The sequence below is a fragment of the Terrapene carolina genome, unplaced genomic scaffold (genome assembly GCF_002925995.2).
Source record: "Terrapene carolina triunguis isolate 2854851 unplaced genomic scaffold, T_m_triunguis-2.0 Scaffold95, whole genome shotgun sequence".
Classification (NCBI taxonomy): domain Eukaryota; kingdom Metazoa; phylum Chordata; order Testudines; family Emydidae; genus Terrapene; species Terrapene triunguis.
The window spans coordinates 33,837,720-33,862,124 of record NW_020664446.1 but is presented as its reverse complement, the minus strand read 5'-3'; the positions used below and the strand labels follow the sequence as shown (position 1 = coordinate 33,862,124).

At 40.4% G+C, this 24,405-nt stretch overlaps 1 protein-coding gene across 2 annotated transcripts in view; it reads right to left on the bottom strand.

Annotated features, from left to right (window-relative positions):
• Window positions 1-4,743: 4,743 nt before the first annotated feature.
• Window positions 4,744-24,405, bottom strand: part of PANK1 (pantothenate kinase 1) — a 38,475-nt gene continuing 18,813 nt past the window's right edge. For both annotated transcript variants that reach the window (XM_024197885.3, XM_024197886.2), the window contains exons 3-7: window positions 15,862-16,115; window positions 11,526-11,702; window positions 10,771-10,894; window positions 6,765-6,890; window positions 4,744-6,100 (exon numbers count right to left, since the gene is read on the bottom strand). In XM_024197885.3, coding sequence (XP_024053653.2) covers window positions 6,041-6,100; window positions 6,765-6,890; window positions 10,771-10,894; window positions 11,526-11,702; window positions 15,862-16,115 — 741 coding nt within the window. In that variant the 3' untranslated portion in view covers window positions 4,744-6,040. The remainder of the gene's footprint in view (window positions 6,101-6,764; window positions 6,891-10,770; window positions 10,895-11,525; window positions 11,703-15,861; window positions 16,116-24,405) is intronic.

The following is a 24,405-nucleotide window of genomic DNA, read 5'->3' as shown; positions in this document are numbered from 1 at the left end:
CTTCCATCTAAATTGAAACCTGTGTATTCTTCTCATAAGGAGCAGATTTGAGTTAAAAAAAAAACAAAACCAAAAACTTTACTCTTAGTACCTTCCCCCTTCACCACCTTCCACAGACAACAATAACTTCTACCTAATATTGTATTCAGAGGTCTTTATTATTGAAACTACACTTCAGATTATCTATCGCCCTATGAAGTGATGAGGCACAGACTTGACCTTCCTTAAAAAGGCTATTAATCAGATGAGAAAAAACAAACCACCGATTGTTATTTTTTAAAATGGCCATTATAAAGTGGGGCCCATATTGGTTGGTGTTTCTCTAGAGTAGGGATGGGATTAGAAGAAATAGAATATGCCCCAAAGTGAAACTAGAGGATCTCACCCATGTTGCTCATTTTACAGATAAACTATTGCCTTAGGGCAATGAGAGACTCTTTAGCAGATATCAGAGAGGAAGGCTAAGGTGATTAACACAGCCTGGTTTTGTATGGATGTCCCAGGAATTAGTACTGAAATGGTGCTTTGAACATGTTTTAACAATTTGCAAACCAGGTGATCTCCCTCACCTGGCAGTCTACTTCCTCACCCCCTTCCTCAGGATGTCACGAGGAGTTGGGAACCCTGTATTCGGACCCCTGTAACAACTCCTCCCCACTGTTGCAATGGAGTGTAGAATGCTCAGGATCCCAGGTAGGTTGAGCCCAAAGGTAGGGCAGGGAACATGTTTTGATACATTTGTATAGCATCTAGCACAATAGGGCCCTGATCCTGTAATATCAACAGTTAAATTAATTATATATATATATTCTAAGAGATTCAGGTCTGTGGGTGATGCTCTCACACTGGTGAACCCTGCACAAATATTTTGGAGAGAGACAAGGTGGGTGAGGTAATATCTTTTATTGGACCAACTTCTATTGTCTCTCTCACCAGCAGAAGTTGGTCCAATAAAAGATATTACCTCACCCACCCCAGTCTAATATCCTGGGACCGACAGGGCTACAACAACATTGTATCCAAATATTTTACCATAAAAATAATGCAATCTGTGCTTCAGAGGATTAATTATAATATTCATATAGTGTCTTATTTGTATATGCATGACAGCAAAAAATAATGTTAAGGCATTAAAAATCAGGTCAATCCTAGAATAAGACAGTGACTCACATTGTTAACATCATATGCGAGATTACTATGTAGATTTCAAGATGACAAAAGAACTATAGGGACTGTTTTGGCCTTTGGCAACATATATATTTTTACTTATCTTCTTATTCGAGCCTCCTTTTATTACTTCTCTTTATTTTTCTTCCTTTTTCTATTTGTTGTTCAACCCAATTTTACTAGTATTTTTGCTAAAAATATTAAACCTCTCTTGTATTGTGATGCAGCTTTGACTGTCATGATTTGTTATACATTTCCTTTAAAAAAATCTCTGAGATCAAAATTAACTAGAAAAGGGGTTACATCCATGCAAACAAACAGCTATGCAGAGAATATTAAGAACATTTAATCACTGTAGCAGGGAACCTATTATGCCCTTTAAGTTTCAGGTTCAGAATACATACTGCATTTTAAAATAGAGCCTTATTTTGTGATTTTCCCTATCAGTTGAGACCTGAGCTTACAGCCCCCAGAATATATATATATTCTAGGAGCTGTTGTATATAATGGCTGGGGTTGCGTTATTTTCAGAGAGGATCTCCAACTCGGGAATTCACTTCCCTTCTTGCACTGACAGTCTGAATTTGTTGACCTTCCTGGAACGTTGCAAGGTCTATTGATGCAAGTGCTTTCTCCTCAAGAGCCTTTTTTTATTTGTGGACTAGGCAGTTTTTTTCCACCTTTTTTTTTACATTGTTAATTTACATTATGTTTCTAAAATTGTATTCTTCTTGCACCAGTCACGAGAAAAATGAATACACAATACATTAAGTAACGTACACATTAAGCAAAGTGATGGATGTTCTCATGTCAAACAATCACCTGTTAGGAAAAGGCAAGGGGAGTAGAGAAAAGAGGACAGAACAGATTTTTGTTTGTAACAATGTAAACAAAATGTGTAATATCTTTGCTATGCAGAGCACAGCCAGTGACTGCTATCAGAATTTGCATTGCTGATATCATGGGTCCCTCTACTGTTACTATAGCAATTGCAACCACCTAACATATTTGAGCTCATTTGTGGTTAATAACAGCATCAAAAGATAGTTTGTAATGGTTCTGCATATGACAATTTTGAGAAGGAAAACAACTAAAATACACTAGGATGCTGTATGCAGTTTATAAATACTGATAAATTACTGAGTTTCTTTGTAATGAGAATAGAAAATGTTAAACAGAATTCTAATTAAAAGTACACCATTTTCTCATGATTTCTGTCACATTAAAGCCAAGGTCAACATTAGCTCTAAAGGGTTATAGTATTATTTGTCTTGTATCAGCAAGTCTAGAAATACCTCTATATGGTCCTTATCCCCATAGTATCTAAGCAGTAGCCAAGAAACACCTCTGATACTAACCTGTTTCTTCTACTTGCCAGCTTGAGACATGCAGGAACCGGGAAAGCTGACAGGTTCTGAGCAAGAAGAGCGCACAGGACAGAGGATGGCCAGAGAAAGTTTGAAGTAGAAGAACAGGAGATGGTAGATAGTACTAAAATCCTCTGGCAGAACAACTCCTCTTAGGGCAATAACCCATGGTTTTACTAGAGCTGTAGTGAATGTTCCAGATGGGAGAGGTGATCCTACTTTCCCAGCCAGAAGAGTCCATTTCACAGGCTGCTGCCAAATTGAACCAACACAGGTTGGAGGACATGGTGGGGATTTGTTGCTCACCTGAACTCTAATGAGCTCTCTCATCTCTTCTCCTTGTCTTTTTCTCTGTAGGAGAAACATCAGAAGAGCCAAACGGGTTGTGTGGGCTCCATGGCTCAAGGCAGAAGTGGATCAGAAACAAGTAATTGTATTGATGGGATGACTGACATTGGTTTGCCTCTGGCTTTCCCATAGTAGCACACACGAAGAGTAAGAATAGGGGAGAAAAGAAGAATGGACAAATGACAACAGGATTTACTCTTCATACACCTGAAGCATGATGTTTGAAAATAAGTAAGGCTAAGATTTAGTCATGGGTATTTTTAATAAAAGTCACGGACAGGTCACAGGCAATAAACAAAAATTCATAGCCTGTGACTAAATCTTAGCTGCTCTGGAGGACCCTGGGGAGGTGGGGGGGGCGCTGCTCTGGGAGGCCTCGGTGGGCCTACGGCTGGCTCCTGCTCTGGCAGCGGGGGCTGACTGCCTCTGGGACTGTTGCTGCTTCGGGGCCACCCCTGGGGCTAGCTGCACCAGCCGCTGCTTGAGTGGCCCCAGTGCCGCCCCAGCAGAGGCCAGTGTGGCTGGCCCTAGGGCCAGCTGCTCGGGTGGCTCTGGGGTCAGCCGCACCAGCCACTGCGGAAGTCACAGAGGTCCCAGAAAGTCAAGGAATCAGTGACTTCCATGACACATATGACAGACTCACAGCCTTAAAAGTAAGTCATTAAGGAAAGAAACTGCTGCAGGTCTCAAATACAGTTGTGCTCTACACTGTAGCACACAGAACTGAGTGTTGTCCTGTCACCTGTAATGCATACAGGGCTTACTATTATAGCTTCAAATCAAAAGCGCATAAAGACTTTTCTCCTGGGAGTAACAAATATCTCTAAGTGCTTGCTATGTTCAGTAAGTCTTTTGCCTGAAAGTTAGGTACAATTGTGATTTGCAGTCTATATGATTTTATAAAAATTTGATAATGAGTGAATATAATGTAACTGGAATATGCTTCATGCAAAAGGTCTCTTGTAAGGTATCATTACAAAGCTTATCTACTGAGTGTGATCATCCTATTTGTATAAATGTACCACTCTTGTATCTGAAACTAGAAATATGAAATATAACTCTGAGGGCCTACTGTAATTATGCAAAGTGTGGGCCATTAATGGTGGCTTGGAATCTTGATGACTCCCATTAACCAGGACAATTGTCTGCAGATGGGTGTGTTTTACCTGTAAGTCTTCCTGTATACGTATGTGCTGGCAAGTGGGCAAATTCCACGCACCATGCAATGTAGTTAGGTCAACCTACCCACACTATAGACAGAGCTCAGTCGTTGGAAGAATTCTTATATTGACTGAGCTGCGTCTACAGTCTATCACCTCTTGAGGGGGTGGAATTACTACAGTGATGGAAAATCAATTTCCATTGATGTGTAAGTGTCTACACTACAGTGCTACAGTGGCAGAGCTGCAGCGTTGCTGTAGCAGCCCTTGAAGTGTAGACATACCCACAATGTCCAATACTATGCAACTATCCTCTTTAGCAACTTAAAAGCTTAATGTAACTTATATTGTTCATATTGGACTAGAAGCATTCAGTCAAATGTATCCCATCTGTAACTCTTTCAGTAATGTTACAGTTAATTATGTTAAAAGTTTTTCCACACGTTGTGGTTCATAGAAGTCATACAACCGATGAAAAAAGTCAAAATGTAAAATGGCAAAACTTTAAACCTGTCACATAATAAGCAATTCAACAAAGTCTCAAATGAGTGGACGAATCAAAGTAGGAAATGGCAAAGTGATGTAACATAGGAAAAACAAGTACCAGGAAAAGATCGTAAAAACAACAGGAAGATTAACCAAATTAATACTACTATGTACTTTATATAGTTTGGTTTAAAGAAATGAATTCCACAGAATCATTAAAAACCATCACACAGTAAAGGGCTTTATTTATAGCAGACAAGTCAACACTTCTGTTAGTATCAATTTATCCAAGGTTTGAGAGAGATGGAAATTAATGACTGTGTTCAGAAACAAAAACATAAAATCAAAATACATCAGCGAGAACACATGCTCCCTAAAATTATACTGTCCCTCTGATGGACCCTGTATATCATGTGACACATGAAAAAGGATGTATTTCAAATACAGATTTGTAAGACAGAATGATTTAGGAAAAAATACTCAGACTTTACCAAGTCCTGGAGGCAAAATTAAACTTTTGTTCCTAATCCAATATATGATACAATAAGTATTGGTTCTAATTTTAGAAAGTGGGATTTGAATAACAATAACAAATCTGATGAAGACAAAATTTAAAAAGTTATGTAATTACTACAGTAAAGTCCTCAGACATATTGAAATTACTCTCCCTTGTTATTTTCTAATGCTAAGTATATACTGTATAAATAATATCTGTACCGCAGAGCTCTTTTTATAGATGAATTTTACCATAACAAGATTTTGTTTTAGTTTTGACCCAGTAATCAAAAATTTCAGAAAGGAATAGGCCAAAATGCAAGGGGCTTTGGTGACACAATGAGCAGTTAACTCATGTTCATGACTTCAAAAGGTGCCAGTGACTACACAAATCTTATCCCCATCTCAGCGTGTCTGCTACTGCCTCTTCGTTAACAGAAACACGTGTAGTCAAAGAAAGGGCATCTTTTTGGAGGAGAGATGAGAGGGAAGAGTATCTTTTTAAATAAAAAAAGTGAAGGCAACAAAATCAATTAGTTTAGTGTTCACAGTAAAATGTGCCAGCTTTGTAGTTTCATTTGAAACCAAGAGTAAATCATGAAACGTCATGAAAAATATAAGATAAAAATCTCCTAGAGTGATTACTAGATGAAGTTAAAATTACCACACTAATCAGTAAACCCCAGAAGAAACGCAGGTCTCTCATAGTATAGGTCCTTTTTTAAACAGTATGCACTTTTTAAAATCAATACATAAAATCTGCATGTTTGGCCACGTTGCACAGTTTTTTCTCCCCCCCTAAAAAATACAGTATACAGAAAAAACCTTTTTATTCCCAGTATGAATTTTGAAGTATAAGCTCAAAACCCAAAAGTTAGAGAGATCAGCTAAAAGGATTTTAAATTATTTACAAATCCAGCAGGTAGAACTGCCATAATGGCTTCATTTCCATCCTTATAGTGACTTTCATTCTATCCAGCAGCATCTTTGTCAGGTATCTACTTCCAGTTGGCTTTGTCACTGATCTTCTGTCATTTTAAGCAATTCCAGAAGGGCCCCAACAGCTCCAAAATATCCCTTAAAAACAGAAACAATAACTATCAGAAATTCTGAAGTACAGCCAAGTAGCACAATACTCATGATGCTTTCAGCATTGATAAGGCAGTTAAAAAGATATACATCTTGTGAGAGCAGTCATCCTATACCAGTGTTCAACACGTGAATTGTAATTAAATGATTTCAATGGAAGAAGAAAAGGGCCCAGTTGTATCATTATAAGCCTTACACAGCTTGTTGTGACTAACCAAAGGTCAAAACAGTACTTGTTATGGAACCACTATATTGGCTCCACACTTATGGTAAGGCAGTTTCCATTCTAACCCTATTAATCTAATTTCGACACCATTTGACATTTTGTAATAACAAAATCCCAACCAACCAAAACAAGTATCGGGCCTGAAATTTTGCATGCATAGTCTTATGCCAGAGAAAGTTTTGGGCAGATGTATGAGGTTTATTAAATGAAAGTGAATCCAGCAAGATGAGCACCCAAACTAATTACAATTCAGGGATTTAAATCTTCAAACCACCTCCTGAGTTAAAGGCCATTTTCACAGAACCTAGTCTATCACCCCCTTTGGCTTTTTAAGAGAAACATTCTCTGTGGCAACTCTGTACACTCAAACATCACAGAAATAGTTTCCTATAACTAATAAGGAATTTAATGGATACATTTCCCTACCTCATGTTCCAAAAATAGAGCCTTCAGCTGTCCCTTGGACCAATAATCCATAGCGTACGCTAGCACCTTCATAGAGATCATATTGATTCTGAGAAAGTTTCCTACAAACACCACTCTGTCAATGTTCTGTAAAATAACAAAAGACAGATGAAAAATAAAACTAAGTTCAGCATGTGTGCTGCTTTAGACATGCAATTTTATTTCTATTGAGAAAAAAAAACTTGGGAATTTTCAACTTTATAGATCATAGCAATGCATCCCAAATTCCCCCAACTGAAACCCCCTAAGCAGTAAGTAGCTGTGTTTACTAAGGAGACAAGTGGCAGCAGGCAGGCATATTTTATTTGCAGGACAGGATAAAATATGTCACTAATGTGTTACATACATATAATCACATGGCGCTTACAGGATGTATGATACTATGAGATATTTCTCTGATGTGGTAAAACTGAAGTGTTAGTTAGCAATGCTATTTCCATGTTATCTCATATGTAATTTATTTGAATCATATGAATTTTTATTAATATTTCATTTATTAAGTGAAGCAGCCTTTGAAGAGTCAAGATAATCAACAAATCCACCTGACTCCAGGCGAACCTTTGAAGGGTATTTGGTAAGGATTACTCTAGAGATACAGGTGAAGGCATCTGTAAACATCATTCCCAAACTGTGGTTCCACTCTGAAAAGTGACTGTAAAATGGGAGGGTGAGGTTCCACATTTATTGTCTCTCACTGGTTTCAATGTTAACTGTGCTCAGTTTATATGGAAAAGCATTGAAAAAAAACCAACCAACAAACAAAAAACTACCTCTCCAATTTCAATCTAAGAGCCAATCAAAGGTCAAACCAACCCTTTTCACACAACCACCTGTAATTAAAGTTCCTGTAGCCCATTATGCCTTCAGTTACACCTATACTACCCCACTGAATCCAGTTCTGGTGATGATGTATAAAGAGAAACAGAATCTAGCATTCGTCATTTTAAAATAGTTCACATCCAGCAAGTCAACAATTCAACAGCAAGTGAGTACCTGAATGTGCAAAAGCTCGTAAGACTCATGTTGGGAGCTTGGATGATGATGTATTTCATTAACAGTCTTTGCTGAATATCCACAGAATTATCTCTAAAGATAATGATAACATATGCTTGTGTTTGCCACAGACTCCAGAGGGTCAGTTAAAAGATTTCTGTCCTCCATGACTGTAAAACTTCATTATCTAAATAAAGCTTTTGTTGCTAAATATAGTCTCATCTGCGCATCTGACTGTTCTTTTCCGAGTAGTTTAGCCATGCTGATATAAATAACTAGACCATGATGTCCTTTAGCACTGTCCAGGGTGTAGTCTGAAGAGGATGTCACACTCAAAATGTGTAAGATATTGGATAGTGCTGAAGTACATCATGGTCTAGTTATTTATATTAACATGGCTAAAAGAACAGTCAAATGCGCAGATGAGACTATATTTAGCAACAACAGCTTTATTTAGATAATGCAGTTTTACAGTCATGGAGGATAGAAAACTTCTAATTAACCCTCTGGAGTCTGTGGCCACATAAGCATACATTCACATATCCTCCTATGAACTTATTTGGCTGGAGATGTGGAAAAAGTCAGTATTTTACAGGTTAAGGTTAAAAATGGGCAGCAGCATTCTGCATTCCCCAAGCAGACAGTGCTTTCTACTCCGTAAAATACGTTTCTTGCAAACCGACGGCAAAGACATATGCAATACATTTCTGTTAACGCAACACTAGCAAACTGTTTAGGAACAAATTTAACTTCATTCTTAATAAACTTTCCTTTTCCCCCCCAAATATGACTATGAAGTTATTAGAAAATCAAAACAAATGGTATCTGACATGGACATACACACTTTTTATTGAAGATCCTAAACCTAAAAGAAAACTATTCATACATATCATTCACTATCCTATCACAAGCATGCAAGATTTATGGCAAATTATTTTTAAAAAACCCAATTAATTGGTTGGACAACTGATTAAAAATCCCATTAAAGATTCCATAGGGACTAACAGAAGGAAATATGGCTACAATAATGAAATTGGCATGACCATTTCAATTTTAACCTTCTATTTTCAGTCACTTGTAACTTTCTGGAATGATCACCTTTTGGTATAAAACTTTCTAGGCCTGGCTTCTGCCCAGGGATACATTTTGTGTGGAAGTTTAAGTAAAGAGAGTTCAGCCACTTTTGAGTACAAGGAGAATAAGAACACACTATTCTTATCAGATAAAATTCTTGCTACCCTTTTAACAGTTCTACAGCCAAAATGAAAGTTGAAACATAGCAGCCTTCAACCAATGAGGCATTCTGATGAAATTCAGATCTGATCTGATCAAGTTATGACATCCTGAAAATGACATATGATGTACACTGTGTAGTGTTTTTCATTAAACTATTAACAACTGTAGCCCAACTGTGGAAGGCTACAGAGCATATATATGTGTGGCCAATTTAGCTGTACAGTGAAATCTGTATTGATGGTGCAGCATGGAGGGCTACTGTAAACGTTATATGGTTTGTTAGGTGCTCTGCAGCTAGGGAAGATGTAGAGCACTTCCCCCAGCTGTGAACAGTAGAGGAGGGTCCTTTGTGCCAATTTATGGGACAGTGTTTCATTGATATGTACCCAAAAATGTCCAGGTGATGGAATTTACACACTATTGCCAGCTTTATGCAAGCCATCCCAGCTTTGAAGTCCAGGAGGAAGAATCATTTATTTATTCTTCATCTTCATATTTAATTTTTTCATTAATATGTTTAAGCTACAATCATAAGACTCATCAAATCTCATGCTTCAGGGCCTAAACTGGTTTCACCAGCGAGTCACAAAGGAATCATCATCATGGTCCTGACCCAACACACAATGCTTCACAACAGGCTATGTGCATTGTTGCTGGTAGGGGAATAGCTTTGCCTTTCTCTGAGAAGATCAAGAACTGGTTATTGGATTAATCCCAACCAGTGAATCACATGGAGCAAACTGTTTGCTTCTAAAACAAAAATATTAATTTTATTAATTATTCAGCCTAGGATTTTTCTCTGTACTCCTAGCCCATCACACATTGTGAACAATTGTTCTTCCTTTGTGTCATACAACTGAAATAAGCATAACAAACAAGATCAAAGTGCTGGTGGGGAAAAATCTATTTAGATGTCCTCTATGAAATGCAAGTTATTTATCACATCTGTCCATTCTCCCTAGTAATTCTACAGATCATCCAGTTAAAAAAAATTGTCCATTAAACAAATGAGTCAAAAATGTCTTTGTAGAGGCGCAACACATTGCAGAGGGTCATTAGTTATCTTTTTTTCTCCTCTTAATGCAACACACGTGGATCTCTGTTGTAACTCTCGATGCTTTGATAGCCCTGTACAATGCTGCTTGAACTCCATGCCACAAGGCAACACTGTAAAGAAGCTGAAAGCAAAAAGAATGTAGAAAACCCTCATGACTGAAGATGACTTTCCAGAAAATGGAGAGTACTTAGAGCTAAAAACTAACTCCATGAATAGTTCTTGACCACCAGGTCATGAAACAAACACAAACAAACACCAACGCAATGAGAATGTTGCAGTCATACTTTATTGCTTATGGGATAACAACAAGAGCTACTAAACCAAGAGATAATTAGAAGAATTGATTCGCTATACGCACTGATATTAATGTCCCTGTAATCTGAAGAGTCAGAACAGCTGAATGGCTCTGGGGATCATTAATTATAGGAGTGTTCATTTATTATAAAACCTTGTTGATTTTTTTAAAATCCAAATGTCCTGTGCCTTATAGCAAAGAGTACCTTATAATGGAGTTAATAGTAGACTTCAAAAAAGTTAGGAGCCAAAATTAAATGTGTGCATCTATCTAGCGGGGCAGTGATAGAATAGGTATATAAGCATTTTGCACTTACTGTTTTTATTATCTGCACTGCACTAATGCTAGAGGCCTCAATGAAACTTACAGTGAATTTGCAGACTTACCTCATTCAATGCACACATGCGAGCAATGGAGCCAATGTTGTTGGTGATAGTGACCAAGGTAGCTCTGGCCAGGTCCTCTTTACTTATGGAATCTCTTTTTTCTTTACTCATCATGTGGCCAAAGCTGTGTTGGAAATATCACAGTCCTTTTTATTCTAAGTTATTCAGAAAGGTTAAATTTCCACAAATCTACTTTACTAAGCTTATAATATAAACAGTTTTGCTTGGATTTCATGCTGTTGACTCTGGGCATAACATTAAGGTTGCCAACCCTCCAGGACTGGCCTGGAGTCTCCCGGAATCAGCATCCATCTTCCAGTGAGTATTGAAAGCAATCCAGGAGATTTTTTTATAGCTATTTTAAGAAAATGACATTATGTCATGTGGGGGGGGGGGGGGAAATCTCCCGGAATAGCTTCAGTCAGAGTTGGCAACCCTACATAGCATGGACATGTGAGAAAAGACCTCTTAATAAAGAAAACACAATGGGTGGATTACAGTTACAATGGGTAAAGGTATTCCTTTCAAAATTACTGTATTTTAAATTAAAATAAATTGTATTTGCTAGACTTTGAATATTTTTATACTTTATTAGAAAACAAAAACAGGAGAGAGATCCCAAGTAAAAACACTATAATACAGCTAGGTGACTTTTATATACAGACACAGGACACAGGGTAGGCATTGAGAGTTCAGTTTAGTGTGCACAGCAAATTTCTACTAAGCTCTTTGAAAACAACCAGTTAAATATGTACCTTGATGCTACAGCAGATCCTTGAAGGCCAAATCGTTCATAGTCTCCCCCATAAATATCTTTTACCAGTTTATCGACATTGGTGCTGTCTCCTTTAGCTGCCATTTCTAGTGCTTCTTCAAAAGTCTCACAGCCAGTCAGCAAACAGCACAGGCCCAGGAACGTTCCACCTCCGAGACTAAAATGAGAAGAGTTCTTAGGCACCAGGCAGCTCTACGAAGCGTCATCCAGACATTCTCTGTCTCCTGCTTTTACTTGCTCTTTGCATAGTTCCTGTCTAGACGTTCACATCTCCTGATTTGGAATGATGAGGAGACATACTCTAGGCTGCATCTATGGTTACGAGCCATGCCCAGTAGAATCTCCATGATTAGAAGCCCGGGGAGTCTAGTTATGAAGATCCAGCTGGGAGGACTCAAATCACAGGGATGCAACCTACAGCACACGGTCTCCCACGCAAACCCATGCATGGCCATAGACTTGGAACTACAGCTCAAGCACCTGTGGGCAGCGCTCTAGCCATCTCTCCCTGGTCATAGGGGTCAGAGTGGAAATCACTGGTAATCAACAACCAAAGCACCCCCAAGCCAGGGAGAAATGGGCAAGGAGCAGCCAGAGCTGGGCACCTAGCAAGGGACCAGCAGCCCAGCCAAAGCATCCCTCAGCTGATAACAGGAAACAGCCAGATACTTTCCCAGCCCAGGGCAAGCAACAATCCTAGAAACCAACTGCAGCTCTCCAGTTCTGGGCAAGATGTAGCTGGGCAAAGCCACACGCAGCAGCCAGGGTTACTTACAGGTGCCAAAGCCAGCAAGGAGCATGGCAATTCTTACGTTTCTTAAGCTTGTTCCATGCTGCAGCCTTGTCAGGCTTCAGCTCAGATAATCAGGACATTTGCTGGTTATGTAAATAAAGTAATGCATATTTATCACATGCATATTAGGATGTTGAATATTTGCATAACAACTCCAGATTTATGAACCTTCAGCCTTAACAGATCTGAGCTCCAACATTTTTTAAAGTTGAATTTATATATCCTTCCCCTCGAGGGGAGGGATAGCTCAGTGGTTTGAGCATTGGCCGGCTAAACACAGGGTTGTCAGTTCAATCCTTGAGGGGGACACTTAGGGATCTGGGGCAAAATCAGTACTTGGTCCTGCTAGTGAAGGCAGGGGGCTGGACTCGATGACCTTTTAAGGTCCCTTCCAGTTCTAGGAGATAGGATATCTCCATTAATTTAAATTTAATTTATGTGAGCTTGGTGCAGCATGAGAGGCCTGGAGATGAAAATCCTCATATACATCAACTGAGCTGAATTTACACATTTCTCCAAACTTTCCTGTCAACGTGCCTAAGTCATGGCAACGAGGGAGTAGTTTGGCCTATTCACTCCTTGACCCCTTTGCTGAAACAAGAGTGACAATGAGTCCAAGGTCGGACAGTATTTCTATGGAGTGGACAGCTGTCCATCTAGAAAATGAACTATTAATTCATTCCACAAAGGCTACTTGCTGCTGACTTAGGTAAATTTAGAACCAATTGGATAATCTCAGATCTGAATACTCACAATGAAGTACCACTACAGCATGTTTGATGTTTAAGCAATAAGAAATATACATGTTGTTATCATTCAGATTTTTGAATTAGTTAAAAATTATTCACATAACATACAGGATCGTGGGCATGATTCTCCTCCTCTACTGAAGTCAATGGAGCTATGGTGTGTAACAAGACATCCAAGCCCGACAGCTTTAAAAGGTGAGTGTTTACTATCAGTTAGTTTGTTTGTACTGTATACTGGGAAACAGACAAATAGACTACAGAATGCTAAAGGCAAAGGAGTTTTCAAGGTAAAGGTCTCCTGTGCATCCACACTGAAAATATATTACTCGTGGAGGAAAAAAGCAGAACACACACACATATCTATATATATATATAGGCTGAAGTCAAAAACATGTTCTATATCTTATGTGTAATGAAAAACAGTGAAATTTTCAGTGTGCCTTTAGTGTTTAAGTAATCTATCCATAGGTCTGAATATACAGTCAAGCTTTACGAAGAACAGAACATTAGCGAGTTACATATCCTCTACATTAATCAAAAAGAGGAGTGGGGAAGCAACAGAGCGTTGCCACAGATTACCCATTAAAAGAGTGGGAGAAAAGATGCAACATTGGGAGGTTTTAATATGAATGAAGGGGGAGTCATAGAAAACAACAAATACAATTAGAAATATTGCCAAACCCCCCTGTAGCGAGGCGGTCTGGTTCCCTGCCGCCCTGGAGAGGGACGAGCCCCTCCGGACGCCAAAGTGGGCGGAGCCAGTGAAGCTTGCGCCTGCCCCCCAGAGGTCAGGATGCAGGACAGGAAGTACAAAAGCCCAACCCCAGAGCTCAGTAGAGGCCTGGCCACTGGAGAAGCCAGACGCCTGTGGCCTACCTCCCAGTTGGGAGACTCCTGCAGTTGGCGACCGACCCGAGGACTGGCCAGACCAGCCAAGGCCTGATGCTGACCAGACCCCGGAGAAGCTGTTAAGCCTACCGGTGGCAAGTTTTTTTTTTTTGTTTTTTTTTTTTTTTAAATGGAGATATCCTATCTCCTAAAACTGGAAGGGACCCTGAAAGGTCATCGAGTCCAGGCCCCTGCCTTCACTAGCAGGACCACGTACTGATATTGCCCCAGATCCCTAAGTGGCCCCCTCAAGGATTGAACTGACAACCCTGGGTTTAGCAGGCCAATGCTCAAACCACTGAGCTATCCCTCCCCCCCAAAAAGCCTACCGCTCGCCGGTACCCAGAAGAGCCCATAGTGCTTGATTCCTTAGAAGACTCCGTCCAGACGCAGGTACCTCTAGAGGGGGAGGTAGGAAGTAGCCCGGGGGCAGCCGACCCTAGTCTGGCTGCAGCACACCCAGAGCCGATGTCAGTGTGTTGCAGTCAGGATCCCCACTGACACATCAGCGGACCATCTGCTGCTGCTAGGGCCCCGGGTTGGGATGCAGTGGAGTGGGAGGGCCTGCGTCCCCCCTGCCATCCAACGTGCGGGTGGCAGTCTCCCCCTCTCCCAGGTCCTTCGGAACCAGGACCTGGGCCTCCTAAACTTATTTGTCTGTGCAGCCCCTGCCTGAGGGCCTGAGCCACAGACTCTCTACTGCCCTGCCCTGAACCAGGGCCTGTTGTTCTAAAACTGTTTCCTCAGCCCCTGCCTGAGGACCTGAGCAATTGACTTTCTACTGCCCTGCCCTGACCTGACCTAGGGCCTGGGCCTGTTATTGAACTGTTTGCTCAGTCCCTGCCTGAGGGCTTGAGCTTCTGACTGTTTGTTGCCCCGCCCTGACCCAGGGCCTGGCCCTGCTAACAGAAGAGCCCATAGTGCTTGATTCCTTAGAAGACTCCGTCCAGACGCAGGTACCTCTAGAGGGGGAGGTAGGAAGTAGCCCGGGGGCAGCCTACCCTAGTCTGGCTGCAGCACACCCAGAGCCGATGTCAGTGTGTTGCAGTCAGGATCCCCACTGACACATCAGCGGACCATCTGCTGCTGCTAGGGCCCCGGGCTGGGATGCAGTGTTTGCTCAGCCCTGCCTGAGGTCCTGAGCTACTGACTGTTTGCCGCACAGCCAGGCTAGTTCTCCCACACACCTGACCAAAGTAGCGAGGCGGTCTGGTTCCCCGCCGCCCCGGAGGGGGGCGAGCCCCGGCCGAACCCCCTACAGCCCCAAAATTGAAGAAAGAGACATCTAATTATCATTGCTAGAGAGGATTAAACAAACTGGGAACTACTGTACCAAACTTCATATTTCTTTCATACTATTAATAGAAAAAAATCAAAAGGATGTTAGCAAATGCTTCAATAATTTAAAACAACCACTACCAAATTTTTAGTTTAATTAATCTTACCCCCAATATTCATCACATATAGGAATATTTTCATTCCCTAATGTATGAATTGCTATAATATTTTATGCTTAGCTACGTTGTATAAATCGGTTAGTCTTTAAGGTGTCACCGGACTCCTCGTTGTTTTTGTGGATACAGACGAACATTGCTACCCCTCTGATACTTTGTATAATTCTTGTAATTTTTCTATATAATTAAAAAATTAATTACACACTGCTGTACTTAAATAGTCAACAGCAAGTGAAATAATGTAGTATTTTGGTTTTGGCAATGCAAGCATCTCTGAGGAGAGGGCAACTTAAAAATTCAGTTGGGGTCCCTAGGTCCCTGGCAAAGGCTCCCCAGCAGCTGCAATGGATTGATGTATCTCCAAGCTGTCTTCTATGGAGGGACAGTGAGGGAAGTGGCAATAATCTGACCCCATATATATAGCATCCTTACCTGGTCCCTGTAACTCTTTTATAGTTGTCCTTGGAATACACTGCTAGGATGCTGACCCCTGAGCCTATGTTAACCAGCAACATTGGATATGGATTATCAAGGCAGTAAGGCTTTTTCTGACACTGTTCAGGATCTGTGGGATTTTCAAAATAATAGCACTCTGGCTGGCCATTAAACCCAACAGAATCAACATACAGCAGGCCCTGGATCAAGCAGTCCAGCTCATCCAGTTTATGGAGCTGCAGGTCAGCAATCTGGAAGAGACCAAGAAGTTAATAAATGAACATTTGTTAGTTCAACACATGCAACACAGAGAAGGGCAAAAGGCTCTGATGAAGCACTTTGTACTGTTTGAGTTGCATAATGTGTCACTATTCAAGTAGCCAAAGTTCTATTTAAGCCAGAAGTCAAGTAAAAATAGATTGTTGTCTGCCCAACAACAGGCATATCGCAAAATAATCAGTACTATATAGTACAGTAGCGGTTTTCAACCTTTTTTCATCTGTGGACCCCTACAAATTTTCAAATGGAGGTGCGGATCTCTTTGGAAATCTTAGACAGTCTGCGGCCCCAGAGGTCCACGGACCACAAGCTGAAAATCACTGCAGTACAAGCTTCAGGTTTCCTTTGCCTTAAAGAGATTTTCTGGACTACTTGCACGGCAAACTGCTGCCACCAAGTCAGAGTTCAGATTAATCAGAAAACTCTGCAGGGAAACCTACTCTGCAGCTGTTTAACAGTATCTGACATGCATAGACAGCAGCATTTCCCAGGATGCAGTTATCTATTTATTCAAACATTCAAATCAAACACTTCATTAAAATCTAAACTTAAGTAACTTCATAGCTAAAATACCACGATCCCCCGGTCCATGCTTTATGAAACAGAAAGTAGGGAAAAAATTTAAATGTGTAAGATGTGCTATTGGCACATCAGAAAATACAGAAACATTATTAGTAAGGATTTACACTTCTACAGCATCTTTTTATCCACAGATTTTAAAAAGCTGTTTCTTCCTTAGGTTATACAGGTGGATCAGTTTAGGATGTCTCATGAAAACACATATTGGAAGTCATTATTCTCCATGATTTAAATGTAAGAAACTAATCCCATGTGCATAGAAATAATCCTTGATAATGAAAGAATATGGCAAGAAGAGATATAAAATAACTTTTGTCTAAAAAAGGATGTTTTCCTATGAAACATCATAAGCCACCCATGACTGGACTCAAGCTTGTCATAACATATTACTTAATAGGCTCAGACTGACTGTTGCTTCCTGCTTGTATAATAGGACAGTTCTGTGGAAAGTATCTCTTTCAAGATGACACAGGGGTTGAGTCCATATCAAGGGAGTAAACAATATGGGGGAAGGATGCAGAGAGAAAAAAATATAACTATCCCCTGCTCAGGTGTATTAGGTTGCACTGTTTACATGATGAATGAAGAGAATGAAAAGGAGCTAGAAAAACTAAAATTTTAAAGAAGTTTTATAAAAGTAGCCTTATAAAGCTGCTTTATAAACATGCGGATTTGGAACAATCCCCAGTTATTAGATTGCCACTTCTCTGGTTGAATGAACAGCAACCAGAAAAGATGTGCTCCATCCTGAGACATGAACCCCACCATCCCTCATCAATTACAGAGGAAACAATTTTCTTGTCTTGCTAAATGCAACCCTGAGGTTAACTTTTAATTGCTCCAAATTCAGAGTAAAGTTTCCTACAGTAACCATAACCCTCTCCCAATATGTGCATATATTATAAGGATATTTCCTCACATAGTCACACAACACAGATGCAGGAAGGCAAAATACTACATACTGTAGATGCATCTGTAGACAGATGCAATATGCACAAATAACAAAGGAAAATTCACTTTTCTCTATATTACTGAAGGAGTGGAATGAAATATAGTTACTTTCCAATATATTTTATTTGTAACTCACATCACACATTGTTCATTGCTGTGTGAACATGCTGCATAATAAACATCTGATATAATATGTATTAACAAGGGGCCATAATTAGTAGTTATATGACCCTTTATTCTGACTTTCAAAAACTTGTGGACTTAAAATCTCATTCAACATTGCACCATAATAATAATCTGTAAATGTCTGTGTCTCTCCAATAAGTCAATTTCATATAATGAAAAGTATAACAACACAGCCCTAAGAATGAAATAACAACCTGAAGTATCAGTATCAAGAAGAATGTTGGGAAGAAAATTATGATTCTGACAGCAAAAATTCTAATTTCTGCAACTCTTGGGATCCATCCAGAGCTCCATTAGAGAGAAATGGAATGTAGGGGAAGTAGAGGAGGATCTAACAGATCTGCTCTCTGCACCCAGGGGATGAAAAAGTTTCAATCCATGGTAACAGGGAAATGGAAATTTGCCCTGCTTTCAGGTGTCTCTGCTGGGTCAGTTGCTGCACAATCATCTGAAAAAAGTCCTTCCTCTGCTCTCTTTCTCACACAATATTCCCAGCAAAAAAATTACTAGAGAACAATTATTTTATCTCATTACAAAACATATTTTGTCACAAGTTTTGCCCCTGAATTTAGCAGGCTGAAAGTTCTTTATAACCATTAATTATTTTAGCTTCAGAACACCTTTATGAGGTAAGTATTACTTACTCACATTCTACAGGTGAGGGAACCGAATTACAGAAAGCTTTATTTGCCCAATATCATACTATAAGTCAGTGGTAGCATGAGAAAGAGAACCAGGTCTGTTCATTAACCAAAAATCTATCCTTCTTCATAGAAGAGACTCAAGTAGCTTGCCCACATCAGAAAAAAAGATGTTGCCTTAGACCTCAACCACGGTATTGAGTAGGTCTATTTCTTTTCTGGTGATATCATTCTGCCACATTCTGATCCATCCTGGCTTCAACCTTCCAAGACCCAGTTTTGCTGAAAAAGAACCAAAGTTTCGTACACAATGCATGATAAAGGTCAAAGATTTGTGTGAAAGCTTTTACAGTAAATAAGGATGGTCTCCTTTAACTTCAGTGCATTTGCTGATATTTTCCAGCCTTCTATCACCTCTTTCACATGAGAAAGTGAATGTACAAAGCCAGTTCCCCTCTGGCTGAAGCTGTCCTCCCCAGGAAGTTATTGATAACAAGGATTCTGCTGTCCATTGTAGCGTCTCCCCAGTTCGCAACATACACACACAGAAATATCATTTTAGGTTGGGAGGATGAAACAGCTGAACAAACAAGCAGGACTCTTGAGGGGAAAGATTGGAGCTTGTGAAGTTTACAGTGAGTTTTACTTGTTTAAAGTGGGAGCCATTTCTTGTTTTTTGTTACTGCATTGTTTGGGACCTCCTATTACATTTTTATTGGAGTGTTTTGGAAACAGTTATGATGGCCACAAAACAGAGAGGTTCTTAAGAAGGCCTGAAAAACCATCAGGAGCAGGAAGTTATAGACAAGTTTATCTCAAGCTTGGAAACTAGTGTGATCATAGAGGGAGCAATGCCATATTCTATGCCTTCCCTACAATAGGTAATTTCCAAAGATAGGCAGGTTCCAGGGTTGGACAGTGGGGTACAGTGGTGTGCTGGAGAAGTCAACAGATGCTACAAAAGCCACTGTTTGTAGAACAGAGACTACTCCATCTCCATGCCCACCCCCAAATATAGTACACCTGCTCAAAGAGTATGTTTTTCAAATGCTTTCATAAAGGCCTTTCTGGCAGGTGTAATAATGAACAAAGGGAGACCGGTCACACCCAAGGGGGGTATAAATTGACTCGACTCCAGGGAGAAAGATGACACCAGACAGTTGCCACCAGGGAAGTGGCAGCTGACCCAGTGAATGGGGCCTTTACTGATTGATTCCCCCCCCCCCCCAGTATAGGGGAACATTTCTTGCTTCTTTGGGAAGGTTTAAGTCCTTGACATTAGTAAAATAATTATCCACAGGAAAGTCTGACCATGCTGGATCAGAGTAGAAATTTCTTTGCAAGTAAATTACGTGTTTGAGGCCAGGTCTACACTACAGAGCTATATTGGTATAACTACATCACGGAGGGGTGTGAAAAATCCACACCCCATTGCAATGTAGTTATATCAACCTAGCCCTCCCCCCACCCTACCCGCATATATAGCGCTACATCGATGGGAGAAGCTCTCCTGTCGGCGTAGGATCATCTTCACTTAAGCACTACAGAGGTGCAGCTGCATCGTTTTAAGTGTAGACCTGCCCTCAGACTCCAATAACAAAGCATAAGATGACTCAGCCCTGTTCAGGAACATCAATGGATAAACCTGAAATATTTGCAAGAAAATAAATGGTCTCATTAGGACCTGCCAGGGCATTTTTTTTTTAAATGAAGTCAAAAAGACACATTATATACAAATTCAATTGTATTTGTGTTTTCAAAACCAATTCAAACTTACACAATTTTTTTGGGTGTTCTATATAAAATCTGAATTTTAGAATCCCATCTAAATATAGCTTAAAGTTACAGTTGTTCCTTTTTGGATTTTTCTTGGAAATATGTAAACTTATTTCTAATATTTAATATTTTGCAAGTGCATTTTTAAACCAATTGTATCAATTGCAATAGCCCCACTTGCTACAGCTCTGGTTTTTGTTATGCCTTCTCTCTCTTCCAGGCCTCACTCTAATTTTTCCCATTTTCTTTTGTATAACAGATCACAGTATACCTTTACCGCTATAATGATGTTCTCCACTTCCTCCCTTAATATTCTGCCTCTTCTCCACAAAAATCTCTCTGAACCTACTTCTCTTCTAGTTTACCTCATTCCTACTCACCCCCATACAGAGTTTGGAAATCTGCCCATACACTTACAAGTCAAAGAACAAGCCATACTAGAAACAGACTGACATGAATGATGGGTGGGGTTCCACTATTCAAGGACAGTCCCACTCCAAGCTGTTGAGAAAGGGGAGGTGGCTAGGATACCTACCAGGGTGCTATTCTTGGACCTCCCTCCCCCCTTGAGAGGATCCATCTTTTATATCAGCCTGCAGATAGCAGGTATCTGATAACTTTTAAGATCCTCTCTCCCCCAACCTCCTTTGGAAGCTGGAGCGAAGAAAGGAGCATTCTCTGTTCTCCTCACCAGAGCTTCCTGGCTACTAAGGGTGATGGTGACAGTAAGAGTTTTCACTACTTTACCTTTCCCAAGATTCCACTGTTGACTCCTCTGCCCCAAGGTGACAGCTTCTAGCCTTCTCAAGCAGAAGAAGAGTAAAACTAACAAGAATTTTGTCAGTATCACAGCTACCCAAAGGATTCTGAACAACAGTGGTAAAACTGACACCATTCTTCTGTATCTTGGAGAGCTATGAGCAGCAATAGAGACATAGGGAGCTGCCTTTATGCAGTCAGCATGGCACCCATCAATAATTTGTTCACATCAAGGTTATTTTTGCAATCATCGGGGCTTTTAAAACGAAAGCTCAGATTTTCCAATAGCTGATGGCACACTTTGGGGAATCTTCCTAATGGGTGTGGGGAAGTGGATTTTTCAAGCCCTGCATAGAAGGTATAGAACAAGATTCCATCAATAACAAAGAATAGCCTTTTGGGAATAACAAACATGTAGTAAATAATCACTGAGCAGACTTTCCCTATTCTCATTTATGTGTAGTTTTGCTCCACTGTTTCATATTATTTAAAAAGTAGGTAAGATGTACATTATAAAATTAACAGATGTACACCAAGACAATTCGCACCTCCTGAGTGTATTGATTTATAATTGTTCACAATTTTAATGAACACACAAAAATATCATTCCAGCTTAAAATGACTAGAAATAATTGATATGGACATGTTTTCATTAAATTTAATACGGAAATATTTAAGCTTTTAGGACATGACAGGATCCACCATCTGTCAGAAATCAGTCTAACCCTATTACTTTCCATTGCAGTGACTAACAATACACTCCTAGAAACAGACACTTTGAATCTGCCTGAAAATGCCTAAGGTTGTTTTAAAAGAGAGTGTTTACAAATCAATTTTAAAAGATTAGAAACTACCTTCCTCACTCCCACCTTGGTAAAGTGCCTAAAAAGCTTCCAGGGATATCTTATTAGATTGATTCTCTATGGAATAGAGAACAAGGTCCCCATCTAGACCCACTGAAATCCATAAGAATTTTGCCACTAACTGCAATGGGAGTGGTTCTGATGTCAGATTTATAATTCACAAGCTAAATAAATATGGTAGGGAAACATGGCAGTTTTTTATAGAAATGTCAAAGATTTGGAGGCACATCTCTCACCCCACATCTCAAGTGTCTTTCATCTAGACTTTCTCTGTAACATAAGCCAAGTGACAGAGTGAGTTATTTCTTGTTATATTACAAAGCATTTTATTGTGGAAGAAACATGCATTTTGGATAGACAGGGTATTCCAGAAGAAGGTAAAGAATTTTCAAAGGATTTATACTGCAGGTGAGCAAGCAAAGAATCCCATGTCCTCTTTACAGACATAACCTGAAATAGGGAGCCTGACACCTAAGCACCCCTTCACAGCCAAGGGTCACTCTGCAGCACCCTGCCTCTGATTTCCCCCTCTTCACTGGGCACCAAAGTTCCACCTAATTTTTCCCTTTTACCAGGGCCAAAGTACCTCAGCTTTCCACCATAGGTGAAATGGCAGGGCTCCTCCACAGCTTAACAAGGACTCTCTGACACACCCATTCTCCTTTAAGTGAGTTTATTTGTCCAAACATAAGCGTGTAACAGACCACCCACCCAAAGAACCCCAAAACCCACAGTTCCTCAGCTCTCCCTTTGTCCTAGGATTTCATGGCCTATCCTGCCAGTGGGGTCTCAGGTAATCCTGCCACTTGCAGCACCCCAGTCCTTGCCAGCTCTGCTCTCAGCCAATTCTGTTTCCCTTCTGGAACACTGGCCCCCAGGGCAACCTCCATAGGCACCTGGTAGTTCCAGGAAGCTACCACAGGAGTTAGGCCTATTCCTCTGTGGTTTCTCTCCCCAGGCACAGTCTGCCACAATCACTCCTCCTCATTCCACCCTCTTACAGGCCTTTTTCGCTACAGGTACAGCCCTCCCCACCTTTAATTGGTTCAGTTGGGCCTAATAAATACTGACAACAGGGAGCTGGGCCCAGTCTACTCACAGGATCCAGCTACCCTGTGACCTATTACTCATGAAGAAGTTGACTTAATACAGACCAATGAAAAATGGTCATAACTGAGCGACAAACTATGTAAAGAAACACTGCCAGCACAGCTAGCTCCCAGGAACAGCAGTGCTGCCTGCAAGCAAATGCAACCAGTAAAATCATTCAGGAAGGAAGGAAAAAGGCCAAGCTGAAAATTCTGCCATATTACTAACTCATTCTTGTTCATGTTCCTCACTGAGGATTATATATTGCCCTCTGGCTGATAAGTGAAACCACAGAAATAGGCTTAAGAGATGAATGGATCCAGCTGGATCCTAGAACTCCAAGGAAAATGCTCAAATGTCAGAAGCACTGCAGCAATGGCCTGGGGAATTATCATTTTTGCCCAGGACAACGGGATGATCCTCACGCACTCCTTTCTCCTGCACTGTCCTAAGTCACCAGGGTTTACAAACAGCCTACATCAGAGAGGGAGGCTAGATAGCAATCCAGCTGACTGTGGCATAGGAGATTTTTACCTGCCTCCTTGTTTCTGAGACTAAAGGTTTCATTTTCAGAGGTGATGAGAACTCACAGTTCCCTCTGACTTTATTTGGAATTGCAGGTGCTTAGCACCTCTAAGAATCTGCCTCTGCAACTCAGAACTGGAACAGCTCCAAATGGTGAGATATTTGGTGATGGTACTGGACTGCTTTCAATCAGGCAACCTTCTTCAGTGTAGCTCTAGTTTTTCTGGTCCTCTGAATCGAGTGTCTGAGGAAGAAGGTACAAGTGTGTAGTTTCTGCCAGTTGAGTGCCACCCAGTTTTGCAGACAGAGATTCTGGATGAGGTTTGCTGATCACATGCACAGTCCTTTGTCCCTTTTGATTTGTGGAAGCCAGTGGGGAGTGCTTAGACTCACTATGGCAAGGACCAATAATGCAGGAAAAGTGTTTGTAGGCCCTAGAAGCTATACTATACCACTTCTCAGGTGGTCCCATAAACTTCGGCAAAAATAAAGTTTGATTTTAAAATGATGTTTTAGCCCCTAACATTTTGAAGATGTTGAGGTAAGGGAATCGTTTTATTTTCAGTGTAATATTTATCACTTATTGTTTTAATTACACATCTACACCTGGATTGGATGGGGTGGTAATGTATCTGTAGAATAGTAATATGTATCCACTCACCACTTCATCTATACCTGAAATTAAGAACATATCACCCCTTTCTAAGAAATCTTCACCAGCTTCTTTAGTTTTATGAATGTGGCAACCATTATTCCAACTGATGGAAGAGTAGGCTGAACAGCAGGACCAATCACTGTGGAGAGATATGAAATGGGGAACTGAAAAGTTAAATGGAGAGAATAGGAAGGAATAAGGGTATTTGAGATCAAATCTGTGGAAAATATTTAAAGCT